We start from the raw sequence: 26855 nt of genomic DNA on the forward strand, positions 1-26855 counted from the left end.
CGGGCCAAAAAAGCACAGGCTTGAGCTGCGGATTTCCCCAGTGTTGTCTGTCAGCAGTTTTCAGAGTTAAGACACCATTAGAAATAGGAGAAGCCTGAACTGCAGCCTCGGAGTTGGAACCTATGCAGATACGTTGGGGAACATGATCTACAGTAGGCTGGTGATGGACTTCTATTAATAGGAGCTCTCTATGTAGGAGCGCTACAGAGGAGGTGTAACAGCAAGGCGCGAGGAAAGGAAATCTCAGACCATCCGCAGACTACAGGCTGCAAACCATCTTCTGCCAATAATACCGATACCCCAAAAAACTCAGCAGCTAAGATTTGGGGCTTGTATATACTGACAATATGACAGTAGGTCATTCATGTCGGTTGCAGGGAAAGCAAACTCTTATTGCTCGGTTTTAACATAGCGAACAGTCGGTCACTGGGGTCCCAGCAAGGGACATTATACTCTTCTGGCAAGTGGGGGTTGTCCAGTGCATAAACCTTGTCATACAAGGAAACAATAATCCCTATCATCATGTGCAGTCCTAGAAGGAGCTCACTGCATAGAGTTCAATATGTGTTGTATGCAGTGAGCTCCTCTGCTCCCCCTAGTGGTGACTGTAGGCGGCTAGAATTGCATTTTTACCTCTGTGTCCATGCAAGGGATCTGAAGCTGTATCCACTGTGAAGCTACATCGGACATTGATCTGCATGGATTTTTTGTGGGTATGCCATGAATGTCTAGAATGGGAAGGCCCCTTTCTAAAAACAAAGTGGTGTTTTTTTTAAATGGGTTTTCCGGTAAGCACCTGACTGATCCCATGCCACCTCCCTGGTTCTCTCGATTGGGCTCTATTACGTAGCTGCAGCAGTGACTTCATGTTGACAACACATGACCGCCATAGCCAATCACTAGCCACTTCAGGTGCACCGCTGAGGCCAGCGATTGGCTGCAGCAGTCACGTGTCGTCAAATTGACGTCACCGCTGCAGCTGGTTAAATAGAGGAGAACCAGAATGGAATCGGTCAGGTAAGTACTTACCTGTTCTTTATTTCAGGTGGATCCCAGTCGTACTTGCCTCATAACATGCCCATTTCTTCCAGGTGTCGGAAACCACCATAGCGCTAAACCAAACTGTGGAACCAAATCTACTAGAACTGGAAGCCATGTTTACAAAGCAGACTGATTACCTGCACATTGTGCAGAAGCTTCAGGGTCTCCTATACACACTAGTGCAACAAACCTCCGACATCCCCTTCTGGAAAAACCAAGACCTGTCAATGGACGACCTGGCCGAACAGGTGGATCTGTATGACTGGTACAGGTACGGGAATGCCCGCTCCATCACATCCTCCTGCATGGACAAGTAGTCGTAGACGCTAACCTCGTGTCTTTTGGTTCAGATGGTAGGACACGTTCCTTAAAGGGGTTCTCCACATACCGATTACTGTGGCAGGAGGAAATAGAGGAAGTATAGTCTGATTTAATGCCAAGCCTCACTACCTTTCACTGCCCTTGGCGGAGTGCCACTTTGACAGACGAAAGAAAAAGGAGATGCTCTGGCAATCTTTGATTGGCACAGCACTGGCAACAATGTTGGAGAGAAACAATTTGGCATCAGCCACACATTGACCTTCTCCATGTCAGTTATCAATTAGATTTTCCCCCTTAGGTGGAGGCCCCCTTTTTTACTGCTGTGGCGATGATACTAATGGAAAAGATCCAGAAAATGTTCATCTCAAACTTGTCTATGAAGCTTGCAGGGTCGGACTGACCTGTCGCTTCTCTCTTCTCCCCACCTCTTTTCTTCTTCCTCTCCCTTTTCTTCTCCTCCCTCTTCAATTTGCTTCCTCGTTTTCTTCTTCTTTTACTATTCATCTCAACTTCCCTCTCTCCTTCCCCCTTCCTCTACCGCTCATATTCCTCTATCTCTCTCATTCCCCTTTGTACCTCTCGCCTAGACCCCCTCCGTCCGCTTGCGATCCCCTGTCCGCTCGCCGCCTTTTCCTTCTCCTTCCTTATCGTCCCTTCTCACACTCTCATCTATACTCCTGCTTTTCTTTCTTCTCTTCCTTATGTTGCTGAACACGGCCTTTACTTGGTTACATTTCAGAGAATTGATAGGAAACTACTTTTTAAGAACCCAAATTGTATTAAAGGGGTTGTCTCGCGTCAGTAAGTGGCATTTATCATGTAGAGAAAGTTAATACCAGGCACTTACTAATGTATTGTGATTCTCCATATTGCTTCCCTAAAGCACCCACAATACAGGTCACAGATGAAGGGCTTGGTTGCAAATTAAACACCCAGCAATCCAGCAGTGGTGGCTGTGCTCGCACACTATCGGAAAAAGCGCCGGCCTCTCTGGGGGCTGGGACCGTCATAGTGCACATAGGCTGGTGCTTTTTCCAATAGTGTGCAAGCACGGCCACCACTGCTGGATTGCTGGGTGTTTAATTTGCAGCCAAGCCCTTCATCTGTGACCTGTATTGTGGGTGCTTTAGGGCACACAACCTTTAAACTTAATTAATTTTCCTTTGTCCTAAGACGCCCATGATTTAGGCGGGTAGTTTTTGCCTAGATTTGAGCATAGCCATTTTTTCCTCCACCAGCCCTTTGTCTTCTGATGTACCGGAATGATTTTGTCTTCTCTTTCTAGGTGGTTGGGGTACCTGGGCCTGCTCCTTTTCCACGTCTTCATATGCTTGTTGGTGCTATTCGGCCTTATACGGAACTCAAAGGCCATCCTGGCCGGGTGAGTAGTCATCATCCAACCTCTATGTATTATTATACAATACTATTTCCCCCCCCAAAATGAATCCTCTAATTCTACCATGTGTGGCTTTGGTAAAATAGGCAAAGATAGGTGGCCAGGGGTCATGTATGTTCTGCCTGACCAGAACGTATAAATGCATGAGCACCAAAAGCCAACGCAAACCACCTTCGTGCCCCCACGTGACGATAAACTTGGCGCAAGTGCATCTTTTTGTGACACCCTGATCCTGCGGAGGGCACTGTGCGCAGAACGCTGTCCAACTCTGCACATACTTCGACAGGCTTCTCGTGCTGCGCCCAGGTAATTTGCGTGGAGTGGGAGCGAAGGGGTTACCGGTAAATATCATGCTGGACAAGATTAAGACTATAGCTGCACAGCGGCGCTTCGTCCCCTGCGAGTCACGGTTATATCCTCCAACTAAAATCGCTGCAGGAAAGCGCCGAATCCACGACAATGCGCCAAACCTTTGCGTCGTCCTGCAACTTGAACGTCACATGCAATATTTTTCTGGAGCAATTTTCTTTAAAAAATGTTCCCCAGGTCTTGGACGTGTGAGAAGAACATGAAGAGGGTGGTATATTCTGCACCATTGGGGAGATTTAAATGATGCCATAGATTTCATCCTAGGCGCACAGAATGCTGGAGGTCACGCCTAATTTAGGACTAGGCGTCGTGATATCAAGACCGGACTTGAAAGCTCCTTCTTGATGGGTCTCCTCCGTAGTATTGGGCCTTCGTCATTTTGCGTCGGTGCTTCAGACAAGAACGAGTTCTTTCAATATTTAAACTGCAAAAATGACGACCGCTGTACGGGCGCCGGGATTTTTGATGTGATTTCCATGGTTACCCCGAGGCGCTGGTAGCGGTTGCCACATGTCTGTCAGAGGTCTGATCTATTGTCTGGAAGAAAATAATTAGTAAATGGCGCATTTGTCCCCGGGAAGGCAGGATTACATATCGGGATGCGGAGTACAAGGAAAGTGTCAGATATGTTTTTCTGCTTTATATGGAAGAACGCTCTGCTGTAGGCACCGGTTACGTCCTGTGCGCGCACAACAGGCGGCCAGTCGTATATTAGGAACCCAGAGCAGATCCCTGAATATATGGGGAACCCAGAGCAGAACCCTAGATTAATTTTGACCTCAGCAGACCCTCTAAATTAATTTAGATGTTGGATCAGACCCCCCGCCCCCTAAACTAATTTACACCTCCGCAGACCCCCTAAGTTAATTTAGGGAGAACCCCAAAATTAAATTAGACCTGAGATTAGACCCCCTAAAGTAATTTAGACCTCAGCAGGCCCCTTAAATGTATTTAGTCCATGGATCGGGATGAGACACCCTACATTAAATTAGACCTCGGCAGACCCCCCCCCCCCCCCCCAATTACTTCAGACATCAGATCACTAAATTTAGATGCCTGACCCCAGACCAGACAAAAGAAAGCGTTTCCGTACCTCTCCTCTTTCCCCGGGCCCCTCCTGACAGCAGCCAGCATCAGGACGTTACCAGTGACGCAGAATACGACGTCCTGGCTCCGGACATTTTTGCCAGTCGAGAACCACCAGTCTCGGCTCAAAAGCTATGTTGGGGTCCCATGGAACTACAGGGTACTGCTGAGAAACGGGGCACCAGTAAGGGTCCTACGGTTTTCTACCGTAATTATCATGTCCTACACATGTGTATATAGCGTCATGGGCAAAAATAGCAAGACCATGTGGACGGGATCAATGTCCATTCTTGGTAACGCTCACCTTGCAGTCAGGCGCGTATTCCCTGCGCACTTCTCTCATCAAGTTCTTCTCGGCAGAAGAGTGAAGAGTTCACAGCGCGACTCCGTAGCAGAGGATTTCCCTGTAGCCCCCCGCTTTACCTTTGCCCTGCAGCTTTTGGGAGTTTTTGTGCTTGGCTTTGAGCTCAAAGCCCTTGGAAGTGTCTAATCCTCATTACTAATTCATCGACTACGTAGCGGTACTTTGAAGTGTCTTTGCTCTTTTGTTGCGTCCCGGGTAGAAGCCTCTCCTGCCGCCTTCAGGTTACATAAGGCAAAGAGGTGGCAGATGGTGCGAAACTTTCTCACAGAGTTTATAAGGAAGTTAGATACATGAACGGAGAAGGACAAGTTCTGGAAGACGCTGATTACCTGAGAGTCTGGTTGTTGCCGCCATCACCACAGGGTTTACCTTTAAACATCATATTACATATAGAAGTTTTTTACATAAAAGTAACAAACGTTACGTATCTTGTATTGATCCTGAGCTGCATTAATATTTCTGGTGGCTTCAGAGCTGCAATCTTCCATTCCCCTGCTCAATCAGTGTCTGTACAGGATTTGCTCAGCTGACTTGCATCCCAGAAAGTGAAGTCTTTTAAAAGGGTTATCCCATCTTAGACAATGGGGGCATATCGCTAGGACCAGAGGTAGGACCCGCACCTACAAAAAGGAGAGCGGATTCGGGGAGAGTTGTGGCTGAAGGACCCAGTGTTTCCCGGGGTCCGTCCACCACCAGGCGCAGCTCCCCGCCTCTCCCATTGAAGTGAATGGGAGCGCACCGCGCATGCGCGGTCACCGCTCTTATTCATTTCCATGGGGCCAATGGAAATAGCCGAGCCTATTTTCGGCAGCTCCATAGAAATGAATGGAGGGCGGCTGCGCATGTGCGGTGCGCCCTCCTTAACTTTCTCCGCTCCATTCTCCTTGTAAGTGTGGGTCCCAGAGGTGGGACCCGCACCCATCAGACAATGGGGGCATATCCTAGCAACATGCCCCCATTGTCTAAGATGGGATAACCCCTTTAACATTGGGGACTTTACAGTAATCTGATCTAGGATATTAGGCTTTCTCCAGAGCTGTACTCACAATTCTGCAGGCTTTAGAGCTGAAATTTCCTTTTACATTCTGGGAAATGCCATCTTTACACCAGGGACTGAGGAGAGAAGCGCTGGACAGACATATTGGTTTTCAACATGCGCAATCCTTTTTTTTCTTAAGGGAATGTTAACCACTTATTCTCCTCCCTCTGTCAAGAGCATATGGAAAATGTGAATATGTATTGTTGGCCAAAATAGCGGTTATTTGACACCTATGTAAGCTGTGTGGCCACCTTTGCACCCGCTTTTCTCCTGCTCTGCCTGTGTAAATGTCAGCTTCTTAGAATCATGAACATCAGGTAGATCAGCATGAGCATCACTGCAGGTATATTTCAAATACAAGGCTGATCCCGCGCGTTGTGTTATGGGAGGGGGATGCCTTACCATGAAGTGACTCTACATAGCCGGAATATCATCCTCACACAGTGCGATGAGAAATGAGAGGATTGGCCAAATGCTAAAAACCACACGTCCCTAGTATAACGAGAGTGAATCTAAGGAATCCATATGGTGGAAATATCCAGCTGCTATGGAAAATGCAGTAGTCTGCAAAAGTAGTTGCGCTCTCCCGACTCCCATCATCTGTCGGGTGTACATATCCAGTGGCTGGATGGGATTCACTGGTTTGTAGCCTTTATTTCTGTGTAATACCCTCATCCTCCTCTGGCCTTCAGCTATGATAATGTCGTCTCTTGGGGGGGGGGTTTGCCGTGAATTTTAGAATGTCTGCAGATTCGCCTCCACATACTGTATGTGCCTAAGAACGGCAAACATCCACCCGTATCGATGACCCTGCTCCTGAGATTTGCACTTCTTGCCTTTTGCATTCACAGTGTGTGCTTCCTCGGGGTCCTGGCACTGATCGTTAGTTGGGCATCCATGGGCCTGGAGCTGGCGGTGGCTGTGGTAAGATGAACACTACAAATACTTTTTATTATTTTGTTTTACTATGGTCACCTGTGCACCTTCACGATGGCAGAGATCTGAGGTGTACGGCCTCTTTTATGTGTAGAACATGTATAGTAACCGTCATCTCCATTATTCTCAAGGGCTCCAGTGACTTTTGTGTGGAACCGGACAAATTTGTCTCCAAGGTGGTGCAAGAGAAATCTGTCCTGAATGCAGGTAATTTTTCTATTTTTCTGTTTACTAGAAGAGAGTTTGAGAAGGACTAGGGCAGGGATGGCCAACCTGAGACTCTCCAGACTGCCTACAGCAGGGCATGGTGGGAGTTGTAGTATTACAATTAGGGCTGCAATGATTAATCGACTTTATCTATAATATTCGATAACGGGAATCGTTGTCGACTTATCCAGTTATCGAATAATCGCCGATTCGTTGCTATGCGGGCGGTTTACTTTAAATCAGCGCATCTTTATTTTACCTTACAATGAAGCTCCAGTAACAGGCAGAGCGGGCGGCGGCGTAACGTCACTTACTCACGTGACGCGCATGCTCCGCCTCCTTCATTCATAAAGTGGGCGGAGCAGGTGCGTCACTTGAGTGAGTGACGTTACGCCGCCGCCCGCTCTGCCTGTTACCTGAGCTTAATTGTAAGGTAATAAAGATGCGCTGAGTAAAAGTTACTGCTAGAATAGTCTGCTGTGAGCAGTGGGGCCGGGGCTGTTATGGGGAAGGGGATCTGTGGATGGCACTGTTATGGGGAAGGGGATCTGTGGATGGCACTGTTATGGGGAAGGGGATCTGTGGATGGCACTGTTATGGGGAAGGGGATCTGTGGATGGCACTGTTATGGGGAAGGGGATCTGTGGATGGCACTGTTATGGGGAAGGGGATCTGTGGATGGCACTGTTATGGGGAAGGGGATCTGTGGATGGCACTGTTATGGGGAAGGGGATCTGTGGATGGCACTGTTATGGGAGGGGGATCTGTGGATGGCACTGTTATGGGAGGGGGATCTGTGGATGGCACTGTTATGGGAGGGGGATCTGTGGATGGCACTGTTATGAGGAAGGGGATCTGTGGATGGCACTGTTATGGGAGGGGGATCTGTGGATGGCACTGTTATGAGGAAGGGGATCTGTGGATGGCACTGTTATGAGGAAGGGGATCTGTGGATGGCACTGTTATGGGAGGGGGATCTGTGGATGGCACTGTTATGAGGAAGGGGATCTGTGGATGGCACTGTTATGGGAGGGGGATCTGTGGATTCCCCTCCCCATAACAGTGCCGTACACAATTTGTTTTAATATGGCCTTTGAACATAATTTTTCAAGTAAAATCATATAAACCTCTTTGTTTTGTAATTTTGGTGTTTTTTCCCGATTTAAGTTATCGACAACTAATTGATTATTCAAATAATCGTTAGCTGCAGCCCTAATTACAATAGCTGGAGAGCCGCTGGTTGGCCATGCCTGGACTAGGGTATACCAGTTAACAGCAAGCTAAGCAGCAGCTCTCAATGTCAACCCAAAAATAAGAAGGTTTGAAGAGAAATAAAAATGGTGAAATGTACATACGGTATATCGCCAGGCAGCACGTAATGCCAAGCAGCTGCTGTCAAAGCAACCAAAATGTAGGGTTGTATAACTTGTGAAATAAAAAATCTGAAATATATGTATATTGCTAAACGGCATCACTCAATGCCAAGCAGGTGCTGCAACAGCAAACAAAATCTAAGAATGTATAAAGAAAAAATAAAATAAAAAAACCCCAGAAATGTATGTGCGGTATGTCGCCACGTACCATTCAATGCCAAGCAGCTGCTGCAAAAGCCAGCCAAATGTATGGATACTTAAAGAAAGAAGTGGAAATTTTTAAATGCTGGGTGTAGATTTGGGTGACTAATCAAAGGTATGGAGGGTCTTTTCCGGTTCGGAGGTAAGTATGCCTAGTAGGTGGTCACGTTAATAAGATTTGGTATATTAACCAATGTTGAAAACCCATCCGGGACCACAGCAGGTTCACGGCCTATTGAGCGATGGCTCGCCCCCTGGATTTTAAGTGCAATGGTTGACCATCTCAAGACTCCTGTGAGCAGATAGATAAATGTTTGCCGCGCTTCTATTAAAGGGGAAGTGTCCTGACCCGTCGCCATTATTGCTGCCCCTCCACCCCTGCTCAGGTTCAGATGGTTTGTATGGAGGCTTCCATTAGGGAGGATCAGACTCTGTTTTCAGTTTACCAATTTTAACCCTTTACTTCTGTCACGTTGTAACACTGCAGTCCATTGGGTGTATTGTCATACCGATTCAGGCCTCGCGCACACCACCGTGTCTGTTTTGTGGATGTGGTTCGTGTGCCAACCACATTTTTTTTTTTTTTTTTTTGCAGACCCCATGACTTTAATACGTCCACATTTTGCACGTCTTTTAACGGATTCGGAAACCCCGCGAATGATCTGTGTGCTTTCCTCATCTATATGTTCATTCCGCAAAGAGAGAGAACATGTCCTATACTTGCCTGCAAAATGCAGACCACAGGCCTATTGAGGTCAGCGGGTCAGCCAAAAATGCGGATGCAACACGGACGGTATCTGTATTTTGCGAACCGCGTAAGACATGGTCGTGTGCATGGCGCCTTACACGTAGTCCTTTTAATTGCCCTTTTTCATAGATTTTAGTTCATTAGCAAAAGGCTTCCTAAGGGAATAGGCCTCCAGACGGCCGTAGAGAGGTGACAGTAATAAAAATGTGTTAAAATTTCATCCCCCCTTTGATCAATTTTCCATTACGAGTCACTTTATTTTTATTTTTTAGTAGATTTTTTTCTTTTAAGTTTGAGTTTATTACTATGGCAACTGATGGGGCGTCATGACAAATTCATACAATGGCATACTGCTAGGATGTGCCCTAATGTCATGGACAGCGGGGACCTGGCGGCTAGGACCGACCAACTCCTAGCGTGAGCCACCATGGTCCTTCCAGGTGCAAAGAACTGCAAGCTCAATGCCAAGCAGCTGCTGCAAAAGTAAAAATATAAATATAATATGAAAGATTAGAAAGAAAAAAAACTCTAAAAATATTGCCCTTTTCAGTTGAAATGGACGTATGGATGCCATAGAGGAGATCTCAAAGTACTGGACCCTGTCTGAAAGCAAACAGCCGGTCCCAAGCAGGGCTTTTCACTCCGGTGGATTCAGGCTGTCCATGTATTCATTCAAATGTATAGCTGACGGCCATGGCGGCTTTAGCTTGTTCAGATGACAACCCCTTTGAGACGATGTTGTTTATGCCAGACCATCATGAACAGTAGGTCTCTAGCTCCACTACCTCACTACTCCATAGAAATATATTATTCACCCATTACCGGTGTGAGGCCTCCCAGTACAGCTGCAAAAATACCAGATGAAATGATCTCAGACAGAAAATCTGCATTCTGCTAACAAGGTTTTGCACTTTGGAGACGCCGCCATCATCTGAAGCGCTTACTCATGTCTAATTTAGCAGCCGAGACTTGTAGAAACCCTATTTAAAACATCACTGGCGAGGTGATATAGGGCAGACGTTGGCTTCCAGAAGACCTTGAAGTTCGACACTCTCTAATGTGAGATTGATCCGTTCCTTCAAGGGCAGTAATTACTTTGGAGAATAATACATCACTGATTTTACCCCTCCTTTCCCTCCTCTCTATAACTGGATGTTTCATATAGATGTAGATGAGACGTATATGCCCATCCTGCGTTGCGTATACGTGTGTGCCATGTTCAAAGAGGCCTGGGATGTATGACCACCTCTGCCTTCCATCTGTGCCCATTGTGTCTTGGGCCATTCATATACATTGAGCTACGCAGTCTGGCTGCCGCTTGCCGGCCATGGACAGCACGATATGTGTTAATTTAGCAGTGAGATGGATTTCTCTGGGTATGGCTTGGTCTGGTATGATGCAGTCAGTAGCCACCCCTGTTGAGATAGCTGGACCACTGTTATCGGCACTCTACTCATTTATGTAGCTAGTTCACCTGTAACCCCCTAAGGAGGTATGGATGTTGCCCTGGGAAGTTCCCCAGATCATGGTCTCCAGAATAGTGATGGGTTGGCGGCAGCAGCGCTGATGCAGTAGTAGTGTAATCAGGAACAGAGCCCCAGGTTGTCAATAAGAGTGAGATCGGGAGTATAGGTAGGAACAATGACAAGGCGCAGAACAACAGGTACCAGGCAGACAGTCCAAGGGGCAGGGCCGTGGCAGTATCCAGGAGCAAGTCCAAGATCGGGGTCAAGAACAGAGACCAGGATCAGAGCGAGAAGCAGTACAACAGGTACCAGGCAGACAGTCCAAGGGGCAGGGCCGTGGCAGTATCCAGGAGCAAGTCCAAGATCAGGGTCAAGAACAGAGACCAGGATCAGAGCGAGAAGCAGTACAGCAGGTACCAGGCAGACAGTATTACAGCTCAAATGGGTTGTCAATACTGCAGATTATCTCCCAGCCACAGGATAATATGTAATCGGCTGGGGTCTGACCACTGGTGCCAGTGTTCCCCTGTTAGAATGGCGTGGTGGCCACGCATGCACCCTGCTGCTCTATTCAACTCTGTGGGCCACGTGTCTCCGGCGTACCCCCTCGACACGCATGCGTATCTGCCGCTCAATTCAAACAAGAAACGCAGACTGGTGTTTATTGCCAAAAAAAGGACTTGACCGTTTCCTGCCAGTGACCTGATGAGGGTGCTGAGCGAAGTTGTGCTGCCCTTGGCTGATTACAGTTTATGGGCTCAGCGGAGCGATAGACAAGAAAGATGAGCAGCTGGTGGAAGCCTCCTCAGAGGAGAGCCATGAATTATACAGCACGTCGCCGCGTTCCTGGTGGCCTCCATCCAGAGACCTGCGCGCAGCACATCTCCTGAGACACTGATGAAATATTCAGTGTCCTCGTCATTCAGACATCGGGAAAGAGTTTTCTCTGGATGCTTATGGGGGGGGGGGGCGTTATTGAACATTTGAAGCAACCTTTACTACCTGGGGCTGGACTTGATTTCACGGCCTCCAATACCTCGATTATGCCGGTGCGTCAGCGTGGTTTTATGTATTTCTGTATATAATGGCAGAATATGGAGGTCAAAACACGTGAAATAACACTGGCTGCTCTGATACTGACCGGCACTGACATTTCTCCTGTTTTTGGGACTCTTTATCCTTTTTCTTCTTCTCTCTCGCCCCCTCTCCTCTCTCTGCTTCTCTTCTATTTCTTCCTCCTTACCTGTCTTCTCTCTCCTGTTCCCCCCCCCCCCTCTTCTCTCTCCTGTTCCCCCCCCCCCCCCCCTTCTCTCTCCTGTTCCCCCCCCCCCTCTTCTCTCTCCTGTTCCCCCCCCCCCCCTCTTCTCTCTCTCCTGTTTCCCCCCCCCCCTCTTCTCTCTCCTGTTTCCCCCCCCCTCTTCTCTCTCCTGTTTCCTCCCCCCCCCTCTTCTCTCTCCTGTTTCCCCCCCCCCCCTCTTCTCTCTCCTGTTTCCCCCCCCCTCTTCTCTCTCCTGTTTCCCCCCCCCCCCCTCTTCTCTCTCCTGTTCCCCCCCCCCCCTCTTCTCTCTCCTGTTTCCCCCCCCCCCTCTTCTCTCTCCTGTTTCCCCCCCCCCCCTCTTCTCTCTCCTGTTTCCCCCCCCTCTTCTCTCTCCCCTCACTTTTCTCCCCTGCGCTCTCCTCTCTCTCTCCCTCCCTCCCTCTCTTTTTGTCTTGCCCCTCTTTTCTTCCCCTTCTCTTCTCTTGCTTGTGGGGGGGGGGGGGGGGGTGTAACCAGGGGAGGGCAAAGAGATGGGGGGGGGGGAAACATGGGAGCTTCTCTCTGCCCTCTTTTTTCTCTCCTCTTCTTTTTTTTCTCTCTCTCCCCCCACCCCCACCCCTTCCTCTTTTCTCTTGCCCTTCTTTTCTCCCACTCTCCTTTTGCCGGGGAGAAAAGGGGAGATAAAACATGTCTCTCCCCTGTTTCCCCTAAACCCCCCCCCCCCCCCCTGGTTTTTCCCTCCTCTTCTCTCTCTGTCTCTCCTCCTTCCCTCTTTTCTGTCTCTCCCCCTTCCTCTTCCTTTTCTCTCCCCTTTTTTTCTCCTCCCTCCTCTCCCTCCTGTTTTCTCTCTCTTCCTCCTTCCCTCTCTTCTGTCTCCCCTGCTATTCTCCCCCTCTCTCTTCCCTGTTTTCCCTCCTCTTCTCTCTCTGCCTCTCTTCCTCCTTCCCTCTTTTCTGTCTCCCCCCCCCCCCCCCTCTTTCTCTCATCTTACCTCTTTCTTTTCTCGCCCCTTTTTTCTCCTTCTCTTCCTCCTTCCCTCTCTTCTGTGTCTCCACTCCCCCTCTCTTCTCTCTCCTCTGTTTTCTCTCCTGTTTTTCCCCCCTCTCTCACATCTTATCACTCTGTGTCCCTCAACTCTCCCTCTCTCTCTATGACATAACCTTCTTCTCTACCCTATAGTTGCCTTCTTTTTGGGTCAGGTCGGGCTGGGTTTCCTTCTCCATGACTTCGCTGCTGGTGGATTCAGGGCGTGAGATTGGAGGCTGATGTGTCTGACGAGCAGCTTATTCACATTGTGAAGCTGATAGGGCGGCTCTCCTCCACCAAGCGTGAGAACCTGGTCTGCCCGAGATGTCTCCTCAGCAGCTGGCTTCTATTCGGCGTTCCCCTCTCTTCAGTCTGCTCTTGGCGTCATGTCTTAAATTATAGATGTCATGTCCTTCTTCAGAAGCTAAACAGTCGGGATGTGCAGAGCAAGGCTTTAATGAATCTTAGTCCAAGATAGAAACCAGTCTTATTTTGCTACCAGCGCTTCTGGTAATCCGGCACACTGGGGGCTACCACTGTGTGAAAGAACCTGCACCACTACAAGGTCCAGGGAATCTAAAGTGGGAAATAAAACCGCTTAGAACAGTGGATTCCAAAGAGTGGACCTCTAAAGCTGACCACACACAAGATACTTGTGGATTGGCCACCCGTCTCATCTGTATGGGGGTCTCCCAACTCTCCCCCTACAGCAGATGTTCAGGGAACTTGGATTGGGCTGTTAGTTTTCAACATGCCTGATGCTTTTGTTCGCAGGGGAGATAAGCCAATGCCTAAGATATCTGGCAGCAGCTTCTGATGGCCGTACATGTGCGAGAAGCAGCGGCCAAACACTCATTTGGATGGCAGCTGTCTCTCCCGATCCTCCCAGGCATATGCATGCTTACCTCGGCCAAGAATGTGTATGTAGTGAATGAAGAGAGGGGAGAATCCACAGTCTGAACCCTACCTCCCGTGACCTCAGGCGTTGGGGGGCTGATTAGAAAATCAGTATGAATACTCTAACTCTACATAAGCTCTGTGGGGGAAGACTACTACCACCATCAGGGGAACCATCACACTGGAGACTGCTGTAGAATTATAGACCCCCCCCCCCCCCCATGCAGGTCTGGTGTTGTGTATAATCGTATAGCAAGTGCAATGGTGATTAATGTCCAGGCGGGCAAAGCGGTACGTTTGCTCCTCCTAGAACGCATTGATAAAGCGTCCCTCTCGCCACGTCCGACCGTGATTGGAATTATAACGGTGATGAGTTCCCATTGCATAAATGGAGAATGTTCCTGTAAATGACCCTCGTACCGATGTAGCCAGACGTCCATTTACAGTTCCCGCTGAGTCTAATTGCCGCTCTAGAAGTGAGAGATGCAAACTCCATATATATCTAACGTAAAAAGGTTTTCCATCCCCAGCGATTCCCTGCGGCCCTTGAGCTCTATGCTAAATGGCTTACCTTCTGCGTTCTGCTGATAAGGAATCATCTCGTGTCACGGCTCCGGCTTCAGCTGCATTTATACTTATTAACTTTTTTTTTTTTTCTCCATTTCAGAAATTTTAAACTACTATCTGTTCTGCAACCCAGCATCTGCTAACCCTTTTCAGCAGGTAGGTCTTGCCGTGCGCCACCTCCGACGTCTACCGTTGGGTGTCCGACGAGGCTCGGAGACAAGTCAGCAGAACTTGTGTTGATTCTTTACACATGCAGGGACGAGGAGGCGCAAGGGTTTTACAGTGTTAATCTGCATAGTGTCCTAATACAGAATAAACCGCCGTGACCGATTCTGCAAGGTCGGCCATGATTGTCTGATAAATGGGCGTTTGTCTGCAGAACAGGTACCCTAGGGAGGAGCGAGCCCAAACTTCACAGGTTAGCTGTTCGGGTGGGTTAGGAATTCTGTTATCGGTTCCGTTATAACGGAATTCCTAGATGGAATGCAAAACGGAAGCCTTTAGGGTCCATTCACACATTTGCGGATCCTTAAACTGCGTATCCACAAAACACGGACACCGGCAATGTGCGTTCCGCATTTTTTCGGACCGTACATCGCCGACACTGTCCTAGAAAATGCCTTTTCTTGTCCGCAATTGCGGACTAGAATAGGACATGTTCTGTTTTTTTGCGGAACGGAAGTGCGGATGCAGACAGCACATTCCGACCCCATTAAAAATGAATGGGTTCGTACCTGTTCCGCAAAATTGCGGATGCGGACCCATTTTGCGGATGTGTGAATAGACCCTTAAGCGGCATTCCGTTTTGATCCGTCATAATAGAAGTCTATATGGCCAAGCATAACGGATCCGCCTGGTTTCCGTTATGCAGGACGGAAAACAAAGTCCTGTCGACAGGAAACCAGACGAATCCGTTATTGTTGGCCATAGACGGATCCGTTATGCTTGGCCAGACGGTTTAAAACGGAATGCCTCTTAAAGATTTCCGTTTTGCGTTCAGTCTACGAATTTTGTTATATTCCATTATAACAGAATCCATAATGGTAATTCCTACACCACCCGGACACCAAATCCCAACCTGTAAAGTTCGGGTTCGCTCATCCCTAGTGCATGCTCCGCTGAATGGAGAGGATGTTGCACGTGCATGACCTCCTCTCCATTTAGTCTGTGCCTCGGGCTGCCTCACCAGGCGAGACCCCCCCCTCTCCCCCCCCCCCCCCCCCCCCCCCTCCCCGACTAGAGAGAAGGGCTTTTCCCAAAGGTAGGACCGGCATCTTTTAGACATATATGGTATATACTTTATGGTGGGAATATCCCTTTTTAAAGGAGATTTCACAATTGATGATTAGGATAGATCAGGGATCGGCAACCTCCGGCACTCCCAGCTGTTCTGACACTACAACTCCCAGAATCCTTCTTTCACTTCCATGGAAATTATAAGAACAGCCAAGCAAGTCTGCACGCTGGGCATTGTAGTCTCGCTGTAGTTGGCGTGCCAAAGGTTGCTCACCCCTGGGATAGATCATTGATACAGGTTGACTTGGGTCAGACACCCTGCACCAGAGCCAATCAGCGGTAGGCGGTAGCTCCAGCCCTGGTCAGTGTGGAAACCATAGTGGACGGAGCTACTGCCGAACAGCTGATGACGGGGTGTTGGACCCCCCTGCCAATCTGATACTGATGTCTTATCATAGGAATAGGTCATACATTGTTGAATCCTAGAGAACCCCTTTAATGTTGCATTATGAAGAGATCCTGTAGACGTCTATGGCCACTGTAAATTCCTTCAGCTCTGGCAACCCCACCTATTGGGAGATCGGGGGCCGTCACCAGGAAAACTTTGCATGGCTCTTTCCATAGCTCCCATAGAGGGATGCCATTTTGGTGGCAGAATCCCCACATGTGCATCGGGGTCACTACTAGATGTATCTGTCACCAGATCACATCATTTATTATTCTCTATGGACCAGAAATTAACCTTAACGTCCTTGTGTGTCTTCTATAGATGTTGTCGAGCGGCCACAAAGCCCTGGTGGAGATGCAGGACGACGTTCTGGATCTCTTGCGGTCCGCAGTTAAAGATTACCCCAGGTCCATGGTAAGTCTGCCGTCCTGCACCCGACTATATCATTGTGCTGAGAGGTAGGTGGGCTCGAGGCCTTCTAGCAGCCCTTGGTTTCTGCATAACTTTTTTGCTTTGCGCTGCCGGTTCATCAGTGGTCTCTAGAAAGCGTGCACCTGACCACGTGGGCCGAGGTGTCTTTTGACGAGTTGCCATTTCATTGCACACAGGATAAACTGACCAACATACAAGGAGTCCTTAACGCCACGGAGATCAACCTGCAGCATCTGACGGCTCTGGTGGATTGCCGCGGATTACATTTGGTAAGGGCTATGCCAACCGTGCCCGGCTAGTGTGTGATCTGTGCAAGAACAAACGATAAGATGCCTCTTGTGTGTTATCCCTTTAAGGATTATGTGCAGGCTCTCACCGGTTTCTGCTACGATGGCGTAGAGGGGCTCATCTACCTGGTACTTTTCTCCTTTGTCACTGCCCTGATGTTCAGCTCTATAGTTTGCAGTGTGCCCCATACCTGGCAGCAGAGGAGGTGAGTCATATATGTACTCTGTCTACCCACAATTCCTTTCTCTTAAAGGGATATAAGCCAAAATGTGTCTATCCATAGGACAGGCGATATCTATATGACCACTGGGGGTCCAATCAGTGCTCTCTATTCCTTCACCCCACAAACTCTAAATGCAGTGGCGGTCAAGCGCATGCGGCGCCGCTCTATAGCGCTGTACTCAGTCTTCACCCGTCTGTACATCATGGGGGTCCCAGCGATTAGACATTTTATATTAAACTTCTAAATCCATGCTCTACCAATATCACTTTCCCATATGGACTCCCAAGTGAATATTTGGACTTTCCACAATCCTGCGGCACTTTGGCCATCACGCACTTCCCTTTTTTTTTCGCCGCATGGCGTCTCATTTAACGTATAAATCTATTTTTTTGTATTAGAAGATTTGCGCTTAGCGTTCCTCCAGATGTGCATTTTTGTCAATTACTTCCAGTTTTTGCTTTCTTTGCACGTCTCTAGTCCCATCCAGTGATTTTTGCGCATCTTCTGCCACCTAGTGGTCCTATAGCAGATAACCGTTTTTTCTCCTCTCGCCATACGATATCCTAAAGCTGCATCCATATTCTATGCAGACTTGTCCCTATTGGTTTGGAAATTGTGTGCAACCTATCCGTGGAAAATAATAGAAGTTGGATTTCCGCTTTTCCGCCGATGTCGCAATGTGCTTGGAAGTATCGCAGATGCTTTTTTGCCTTTGTGATTCGGATAGATGAAGCAGAGTCGGGCAGCGTGCTCTGTGGAAAGCAAGCATTGGCTTTGACGTTGGCATTTTCTTGGTGAGACGCACTGGTCATTTTGGCAATGTTTTTTTTTTCCTGCCAGGGGCAGTTATGAAGATGGGGACGAGGAGGCCACAACACCAGGGACACGACAGACTCATGACAACCTCTACAGGGTGCACATGCCAAGTTTGTACAGCTGTGGGAGCAGCTACGGCAGCGAGACGAGTATCCCAGCGGCCGCACATACCGTGAGCAACGCTCCTGTGACAGAGTACATGTAAGTCCTCCACGTAGAAAGGGTGGTATCTGTGGCAGAGCCTGTCACGTGCTGGTGGACTCTGACCGAGAGCCCCCTGTGTCACACATGCCCCTTTCTCATCAGAATTTCATCTCATCTTTGGTGACCCCAGTGTTTTGCGTTCCATTCCCTCACTTTTTCAGTTACGTATGTGGGGAGTCTTGCAATGACATTTGGAACAACTAAGCTGGCGAAACCAGGGGAGCAATATACCGTACACATCCAGTAGCGCCCAAAACAAGGAGGTCTGGGCTCCCATACACCCGAGGGCAACCGATGGCAGAACTGATGCCATGGAGTTCTATGGGATCCTTTCTGGCTTTGGTTTTAACACTGGACGTCTCCCAGAAAAATGTAGCATGCAGCATTAATTACAGGGTCCTTCATTGCAGTTTTTGGTGGCAAAAATATAGAAAAAAATAAAATAAAATTTCTTACATTTTTATGTAAACCATATAAAAATGTAAGAAATTAAATTTTATTTTTTCTATATTTGTGCCACCAAAAACTGCAATGAATGGTTTATGTTTAACACTAAATAACCTGATTAAATACATTTTTTGGGTTGTTGCAATTGTGTGGGAGTCTACATGTTGGCTTTTTTTGTTATGTAATGTATGTGCTGGAAAATATGTGTATTTATACGAAATAATTACTTTTTTTTTTTTTTAAATGCAGGCTTTTCAACTTTTTTTAAATTGTTTATAGCAATTTATCGCATTAGGCTACCTGCACACAGGTTGTCTTTCATAAACTCCACATGAATTTCCATGCATTTTGCACCAAAAACGGATTGCGTCACTTGCAGTTTTTGGTGCAGATTGGAAGCGGTTTTGGCGCAGATCTCATCCCTTGCATTGAAAAGGGTCAAATTTTGTGCAAAACGACCGCACAAAGAATTGATATGCTGTGGATTTCAAAAGCAGGGCGTAATCTGCAGTGTGTGCAGATAGACTTAGGCCTCATGCACACGACCGTTGTTCTGGTCCGCTCCGAGCCGCGGACCCATAACATGTCCTATTCTTGTCCGTTTTGCGGACAAGAATAGGCATTTCTACAATTGGCCGCCTGTTCCTTTCCGCAAATTGCCGAAGGCACCCGGAACGGTCGTGTGCGTGAGTCCTACTTATCATGTTTTAGCGTCCTTCATACATAGACTCATACTGGATGCTAAGGTGAAGGGGAGCCAGTCACCAGGAAACTCACTGATAACCAGGCGCAACGCTCGGCTGAATGTAATAACGTAGTGATCCATTGCTTTATTCTGGAGAAAAAGTACTTTTAATATATATGCAAATAAGTAGTTAAGTGCACCAAGGGCGGGCCCAAGCCACTCGGTGCACCCTTTGCTTTCTCTACCAGCCCCTCCCTCTCCTTCTTCATAGATATGTCTCACTGTCTCCTCTGTGGGCAGATACTAGTTAGGGAGAGTTCACATCTCCGTTTCATTTTGCATCCCTCTGATCCGTCAAACAGGATCCTGTAAAAAAAAAAAAAATGATGGATCCCGTTGCACATTTGGCATCCGTTTGAGCCATATCTGTCTAAGATACGTTTTTTTTTTTTTTTTTTTTTGTTTTTTTTTTAAGACTGGAAAATAAGTCCTGCATGAAGAGCTTTTTTTCTGTCTAAAAAAAGACGGAAACGGTTAAAAAGGATGCCAAATGTGAAACAGGATCCATTTTATTTTATTTTTTTACAGGATCCTGTTTTTCTGGCGGATCAGAATAACGGAGAATGAAATGGAGATGTGAACTCTCCCTTTATAAAGTTATAATATACGGGTATACAACAGGGTGAAGGCATGGCACGCATGTGGTATTTACCTGGGTACTTTGATATGGTCATCACCTCATTGTCAGCTGCTTGTTCAGTTTCTCTTAAAATTAGAAGACGAGTAAAACGGCACCTTTTTTGTTTTTTTAACTTTCATTAGCAGACCCTGTTCGCTGCTTCCTAAATCAGTCACACGTGGATTTAAGCAGGAATCTGTAAATCTGTAGACCAATAGTTTTTTGGGTAGGTAGAACCCACCATATGTATAGCAGACGGGCACGGCTGAGCTGCCCCATCTTCATGGTCTACCAGGCACAGCCTTGTACTATGCCTGGTATTGCAGCTCAGTATCACTCCCTTCAATAGGATGTAGCCGTAACAAATTGTAAGACCAGGCACCGCTACGACCAAAAATACGGAGCTGCGTCTGGTAAAAAATGGAGACGTTTCTCTCAACAGGGCACCATGGCTCCTTTAAATAGTTGGGATACAGAGAGTTGGACCCCAAGAATCTAACATTATGACCTACCCCCAAAGCTAGGCCGTCAGTTTTGACATCGAAGATAACCCCTTTTAATTATTGAGGGTCTCCTTTTTTTTAGGTCCGTTGGGGCAGTGCCTTGGTATCATTGGCATCCTGGCAATGTAGTTTGGCTCTCTTGTAGCAGCTATAGAAACGTTTGGCAATCAGATCTCTTTTATGGCCAGTGGGAGGTGGTGGGTATGGCTGCGATGAAGGTCTCTCCTTCTATATATTGGGGCAATTGAGCCCCGTTGGTTCTCCTTACTGGCCAGGAGGGCTCACCAGATGGGCCTTCCACCTTTCTTGCAGCCTGCACCCTCTTTGCCAGTAAGGGGCACTGACAAGACCAGATATGCCCCTCGTTTGCCTACAGTACTAGAAGGAGTTAGCTGGGAGATTGAGTGGCACCGTCTCCCCTTGAGCAGGGCATCTTACGGTATTTTCAGTCTCCTCCTCCTCCTTGGTCTATGTAGTATAGGTGGTGGCGTGGTTATCAGCATTTCCTATGGTTGGCATCTCTTTGTACCACTGGCTTTTGTAGGCGGCCGCTTTAGACGTATCCGTCCTTTTGAGCAGAATCTGTTTGGTCTGTGTCTTGACGCGTGGATTCTGAAGCCACAATTTTTGACCAAGGTGTTTCCATTTTTGCAGGAGTCAGAATGCCAACTTCCAAAATCCCCGCTGTGAAAACACTCCTCTGATTGGCCGTGAGTCACCTCCTCCTTCAGTAAGTTTTGTCACCACTTCACCCCCATCATCAAGGCAGAGCCGACTGTGTTAGTGCTCCTCGCTTCCCACACTTTTTGTACAGTGATCCTCAGCACCATAGTCGGTACCTGAACTAGACGACGCATTTCAGGCTGCAGTTTTTGGTTCTGTAGAAAAGCTGGGAGAAGGGAATGATCTTCATTGTACCTGAACATTGGAAAAAAACGGACTGCGTACTTGGCGCGCTTATAACTTCTTCACACTTAAAGTTGTGCTAAAAAAAAGGGAAATATCTGATTTATTAGACATAAGTGCGGGGCCTCAAAGGTTGCTTCAGGGGGCTAAGACACCGCAAGGGCTGCACTACCAAACACAATCCATGAGTGGTACGGGTTCTGGTCTTGGGCAACCTCTTTTAACTGGGGGGATTAGACTATTTATCCAAACATGGGCAACATATTGGATCTGAAATATTCACTGGCATTAAAAAGGACCATTCATGGATTTTTTAGTTTAATTAAATACCTCTTATTTACCGGTTTCCTTGCCCCGCTAATGCTGCCACCCTGCCTGTTTTTTTTTTTTTTTGTATACGGCTCGTACGCCTCGCTGTGCCCCCCTGCATTTTCCCACTTAGTATCCTAACACTGAGCATCGGTACAGGGAGGAGGAGACACCAGGGTTTCTCAGTGGGCGTCGTCTTCTCCCTGGCTGTGCCGCCATCCAATCACAGCCAGGGAGAAGGTGAGCTTTTTTTTTTTTTCCCTGACTGTGAAGCTCTCCGCTGTGATTGGATCGCGGCACAGCCAGGGAGAAGACGACGCCCACTGAGAAACCCTGGAGTCTCCTCCTCCCTGTACCGATGCTCAGGATTAGGATGCTGAGCGGGAAAACTGCAGGGGGGCACAGCGGGGCGTACGAGCTGTATTTGAAAAAAACAGGCAGGGTGGCAGCATCAGCGCAAGTAAAGGTATTTAATTAAACTTTAAAAAAATCCATGAAAGGTCCCCTTTAAAGAAGTGGTGTTCTCGTCTCACTGCCCAAAAATGAACATCAGAAAAACTGTGATTGAACTAAGATTGTTAAAGTATAATCTGCTCGTGTGGGCTCGGTCAATGATCCTACAACCACGGTGGGGCCCCCTTTATATTGAGTTCTGCAGCAGGGCGTATGTGGAGGCAGGGTCACATTAATACTGGGGGCATCTCGACTTGCTGCGTTACCGACTGCCCCTCTGGCGTGGTAATGGTCGTACAGATGCCTGTGGTCATTGACTGAGCACCACCAGCAGTTTGTACTTTGTCAATCTCGGCTCAATCGCAGTAAGTTTTCCAGATAGTGTAGAATATCCTGAGGATATTCTATAAATGTCTGTAGATGCGGGTCCCACCTCTGGGACCTATATCTAGGTCCAGAAAGGGGGGGGGTCCCTTGATCCTGTCCCTCCGAATTCCATCCCAAGTGACGCTGCCTCCAGGATGCGAGAGGTGGCCGTGTTTATGGAAACTGCAGAGCTCTCTGTGTTCTGCTTCTCCCATAGAAATAAATGGGACCACCTCCCCCCCCCCCCCCCCCGGGTGCAACAGCCAAGCAGTTGATAGGTGTAGGTCCTAGAGGTTAGCCCCACATCTATCAGACATTAATAGCATACTAGAGGGATACTGTTTGCCATAAATGTCTTAGCTGGGGAATACCCCTTTAACCTGTGTTTGGCTATATATGGTCTCATTCAGTACCTTCTCCACATATATCTTTTCTTGGGCAAACCTGTTGACGTTGGGGGCACAACCATCAAACAACTCCAGCTTTGTCCTTTTCCGTATTAATCTGAAGGAACCTGAACCCTGATAGTGAGACTTTAGAAGGGAGGACAGAAAATCTCAAGAGCACGAGATCTTGGGTTTCTTTTTAGCAATGCATTTGGCCAAAAGTATGTGGACACCTAACCATCACATCCATACCTGCTCGTGCGAACATCTCATCCCAGAACCATGGCCATTCCCCTTCGGTTGATGTAACATCCCCATCTCTTCTGGGGAAGTTTTTTATTTATTTTTTTAACTTGATTTTGGAACGTGACTGTAGGAAACCTGTTCCCTTCAGCTAGAAGGCAATTCGTGAGGCTTCTCAGATGGTTATACCAAATGGATTTGGTAGTGGTGTCGCGTTCTTCCACATTCAGAGGCAGAGTAGAGTTGGAAATACACATTTCTCTAGAGTGATTTTTGATGCCACTACAAAGAGACAGAACAGAAGCAGCTCCTCGTAGGGTAACGAGCAGTAGAGGAAGACATTAGTGAGATCACCTGGTCAGGATGTGCTCTTCACAACGCTGAAGTTACGTGTATGGCGGAGACGCTGCAGGTATTCAAGCTTCCAATGCATTTCAGGGCATCTGGGATTCCATCACGCTACAGCGACTGGGAGGTGTCCAGATGTCCCGAAATGCGTTGCTTTTAATGAGACTTAATAGGAATAAATGACCACAACGACATCTCCAGAGATTCCTCTTTGATCTTCAAAGTAAGGTGTTCTTGTTCTCTTTGCTTGAAGTCTCCTGTGACCGGTGAGCTCTTCTAGATTTTAGCTCGCAGGTGATTGATGGAAGACGGTGAGCTCAACCTATGGAAAACAATCCCAATTTTTTTTACAAATGACACAACAGATTTATGCAGACCTCCCCCTGTATCCGATCCTTTCATTAGGCTTCTCCTGAACAAAATCCATGAATCTCCTGATTTTTGTTTTTTCTTTTTTCTTGTGTTACTTGATGCCATTTTTGACTTTGCATTGAGGGTTTAGATTAAAGGGATCCTGTCGCCTGCACTGGGCAGCATAGTATAGTGACAGGCCACCACTGCTGTCATGGCAGTCAGTACTTACTGACTTGTTGCATCCCACACCTCTGCTGCGAGAGAGATGAGTCTGATGCTGCTCACTGCCTAAACCTGTCAGAACATCCAAGGGCGGGGGGGCAACAAGCCGCCTCAGATCGGTCTATATTCCTCGAAACGCTGCTATGCCCAAGTCAGTATGCCAAGGCCACCCCCATGTGTCGCAGATTATGAGCCGATTTCCGTGCAGCGTAGTGCAGGACCAGCAGAGTGTAGGAGATTTCACATCTCATGGACATTTTTGCTTTTTGGTTTGAAATCCGTAGCACGTCCTTTCTTTGTGTGGTTCTTTTGTGCAGATTTCATCCTTTTCAATGCAAAGGTGAGCGCTGCGGTAAACCACATCAGAAACGCACCAAAAACCGCAAGTAACACACATGTGGTATTTGGTGCGGAGGGCTGTCTTAGGCCCCTTTCACACGAGCGAGTTTTCCGCACCGGTGCGATGCGTGAAGTGAGCCTGACCCATTCATTTCAAGGAGTCTCTGTGTACAGGAGCGGTTTTTTTTTTTTTTTCATGCCTCAGTTCTAGAATCGCAGCATGTTCTATATTCAGCGTTTTTCACGCACGCCTGGCCGCATAGAGGTGAAAGGGGCTTCCGTGGAAAAAACGCATTGCATCCGGATGCAATGTGTTTTTCACTGATGGTTGCTAGGAGATAGGACTCTTTCACACGAGCGTGACGGATTAGGTCCGGAAGCGTTCAGTGAAACTCGTACCATTTTGCAAGAAAGTTCAGTCAGTTTTGTCTGCGATTGCGTTCAGTTTTTTCCACGCGGGTGCAATGCGTTTTGAAGCGTTTTCACACGCTTGATAAAAAACGGAAGGTTTATAAACATCATCTCCTGGCAACCATCAGTGAAAAACGCATCGCCTCCGCACTTGCTTCCGGATGCAATGCGTTTTTCACTGAAGCCCCATTCACTTCTATGGGGCCGGGGCTGCGTGAAAAACGCAGAATTTAGAACATGCTGCATTTTTACACACAGCGCAGAACTGATACGTGAAAAAAAACCACTTATGTACACAGACCCATTAAAATGAATGGGTCAGGATTCAGTGCGGGTGCTATGCGTTCACGTCACGCATTGCACACGCTCTGAAAACTCGCTCGTGTGAAAGAGGCCATATTGTTTGTAAACCTACAGATTTTTTTCACGCTGGTGAAAAACAGCTCAAAATGCATCGCACCCACGCGAGAAAAACTGAACGCAACCGTAGACAAAACTGACTGAAGTTGCTTGCGAAATGGTGCGAGTTTCACTGAACGCATCCTGAGCCTATCTGTATCGTTTGTGTGAAAGAGGCCTTACAGAAATTCATGCAAAATTTCGGCAAGACACCCCGCCCCTGTGTGCAGGTAGCCTAGAAGTACTGACTGCCATCACGGCAGTGACAGACCGCTGAAATTGGCGAGTATGTCTCTACACTATGCTGCCCTCAATAAGGGTAGCACAGTGCAGCTGACAGGTTCCCTTTAAAGGGGTTGTCTGGGTTCAGAGCTGAACCCGGACATGCCCATAATTTCACCCAGGCAGCAACTCTGATGTTAGCATTGGAGCATTTCATGCCCCGATGCTCTCCTTTGCCCCGCGCTGGATCGCTCAGGGCACGGGCTCTTTTATTTACTATAACACACTGCCGTTTTACAGGCTAGGGCAGCGCTAAAGCCTGCCCATCAGTGCAGGTGACATCACCGGGCTCACTGCTGGGCGGAAGCCTCAGCCTGGCGGCCCCATGGAGAGCCCCGGTACGTCACCGCAACTCCAGAAAATGCCTTTGCCCTGTGCGATTTAGCGCAGGGCAAAGGAGAGCATCGGAGCATGAACTGCTCCGATGGTCTTGTCAGGGGGGCTGCCGGGATGAAGATGGAGGGATGTCCGGGTACAGTGCCTTTAAGTCGCCAGCTTTCCTGGCACATGCCCTAAATGTAATGAAAATACAAAATGTAGATAGAGGCTACACGGTGACTGCTAATGTTGCTCCTTGAAGGTTAACCGCCTCACGTCCGCCCATAGGATATAAACGTCCTATGGGTGGACGTCTATTTCTGACAGCACGTTTTAAAACGTCCTGTCAGAAATAGCAGCTGCACGCTAATCGTGCAGCTGCTGATCGGGTTGCCCGCTGTCAGTGACAGCAGGGCAACCCTAAGACAAGGCAGGGACAGTTCCCAGGTGTCCCTGCCTTCACGATCGCTGCAGACACAGCGCTCACCGAGCGCTGTGTCTGCAGAGAAGGAAGCGCTGTGCGCTTCCTGTTCTGGCCCGGCGGTCATGTGACCGCCATGACCGGAGAGTGCAGGAGCTGTGTGAGGTCTCTCAGAGACCTCGATCAGCCCTGCTGTGAGGCTGTACAGCGCTGGATTGCTGCTGTACAGCCTCTCTAGGGGTGTATTTGTCCTGTAACTGGGGCTACTATGTCAGCCCCAGTTACAGGAGAAATCAATGACCTTATGGGGGACGAAAAGTGTAAAATAAAAAAAATAAAAATAAAAGGTTGAAAATAAAAAAATAAAAAAAAGTTTCACATGTAAAAAAAAAAAAAGTCCCCAAGTAAGGAATGAAAAAAAAAAGTTAAAAATAGAAAAAATAAAAAAAAGTATACATATTAGGTATCGCCGCGTCCGTATAAACCAGCTCTATAAAAATATCACATGACCTAACCCCTCGGGTGAACACCGAAAAAAAAAAAAAAAAAAAAAAAAACTGTGTCAAAACAAGCAATTTTTGTCACCTTGCATCACAAAAGGTGCAACACCAAGTGATCAAAAACGCGTATGTCCCACAAAATAGTACCAATAAAACCGTCACCTCATCCCGCAAAAAATGAGCCCCTACATAAGAAAATCTCTCAAAAAATAAAAAAACTATAGCTCTCAGAACATGGACACATTAAAACATAATTTTTTTGTTTCAAAAATTCTATTATTGTGTAAAACTTTAATAAATGAGAAAAAGTATACATATTAGGTATCGCCACGTCCGTAACAA

At 47.6% G+C, this 26855-nt stretch overlaps 1 protein-coding gene across 2 annotated transcripts in view; it reads left to right on the forward strand.

Moving 5' to 3' along the window:
- The window catches only part of TTYH3 (tweety family member 3), an 82508-nt gene that overhangs the window by 37817 nt on the left and 17836 nt on the right, over positions 1-26855 (forward strand). The window contains exons 4-13 of one of the 2 annotated variants that reach the window (XM_040441187.1): positions 1092-1312; positions 2648-2743; positions 6468-6540; positions 6684-6759; positions 14396-14451; positions 16301-16393; positions 16588-16680; positions 16768-16904; positions 17763-17939; positions 20911-20986. In XM_040441187.1, the coding sequence (XP_040297121.1) occupies positions 1092-1312; positions 2648-2743; positions 6468-6540; positions 6684-6759; positions 14396-14451; positions 16301-16393; positions 16588-16680; positions 16768-16904; positions 17763-17939; positions 20911-20986 (1098 nt within the window). The remainder of the gene's footprint in view (positions 1-1091; positions 1313-2647; positions 2744-6467; positions 6541-6683; positions 6760-14395; positions 14452-16300; positions 16394-16587; positions 16681-16767; positions 16905-17762; positions 17940-20910; positions 20987-26855) is intronic. The other variant, XM_040441188.1, reaches the window with a different exon arrangement.

Source organism: Bufo bufo, chromosome 7 (genome assembly GCF_905171765.1).
Source record: "Bufo bufo chromosome 7, aBufBuf1.1, whole genome shotgun sequence".
NCBI lineage: Eukaryota > Metazoa > Chordata > Amphibia > Anura > Bufonidae > Bufo > Bufo bufo.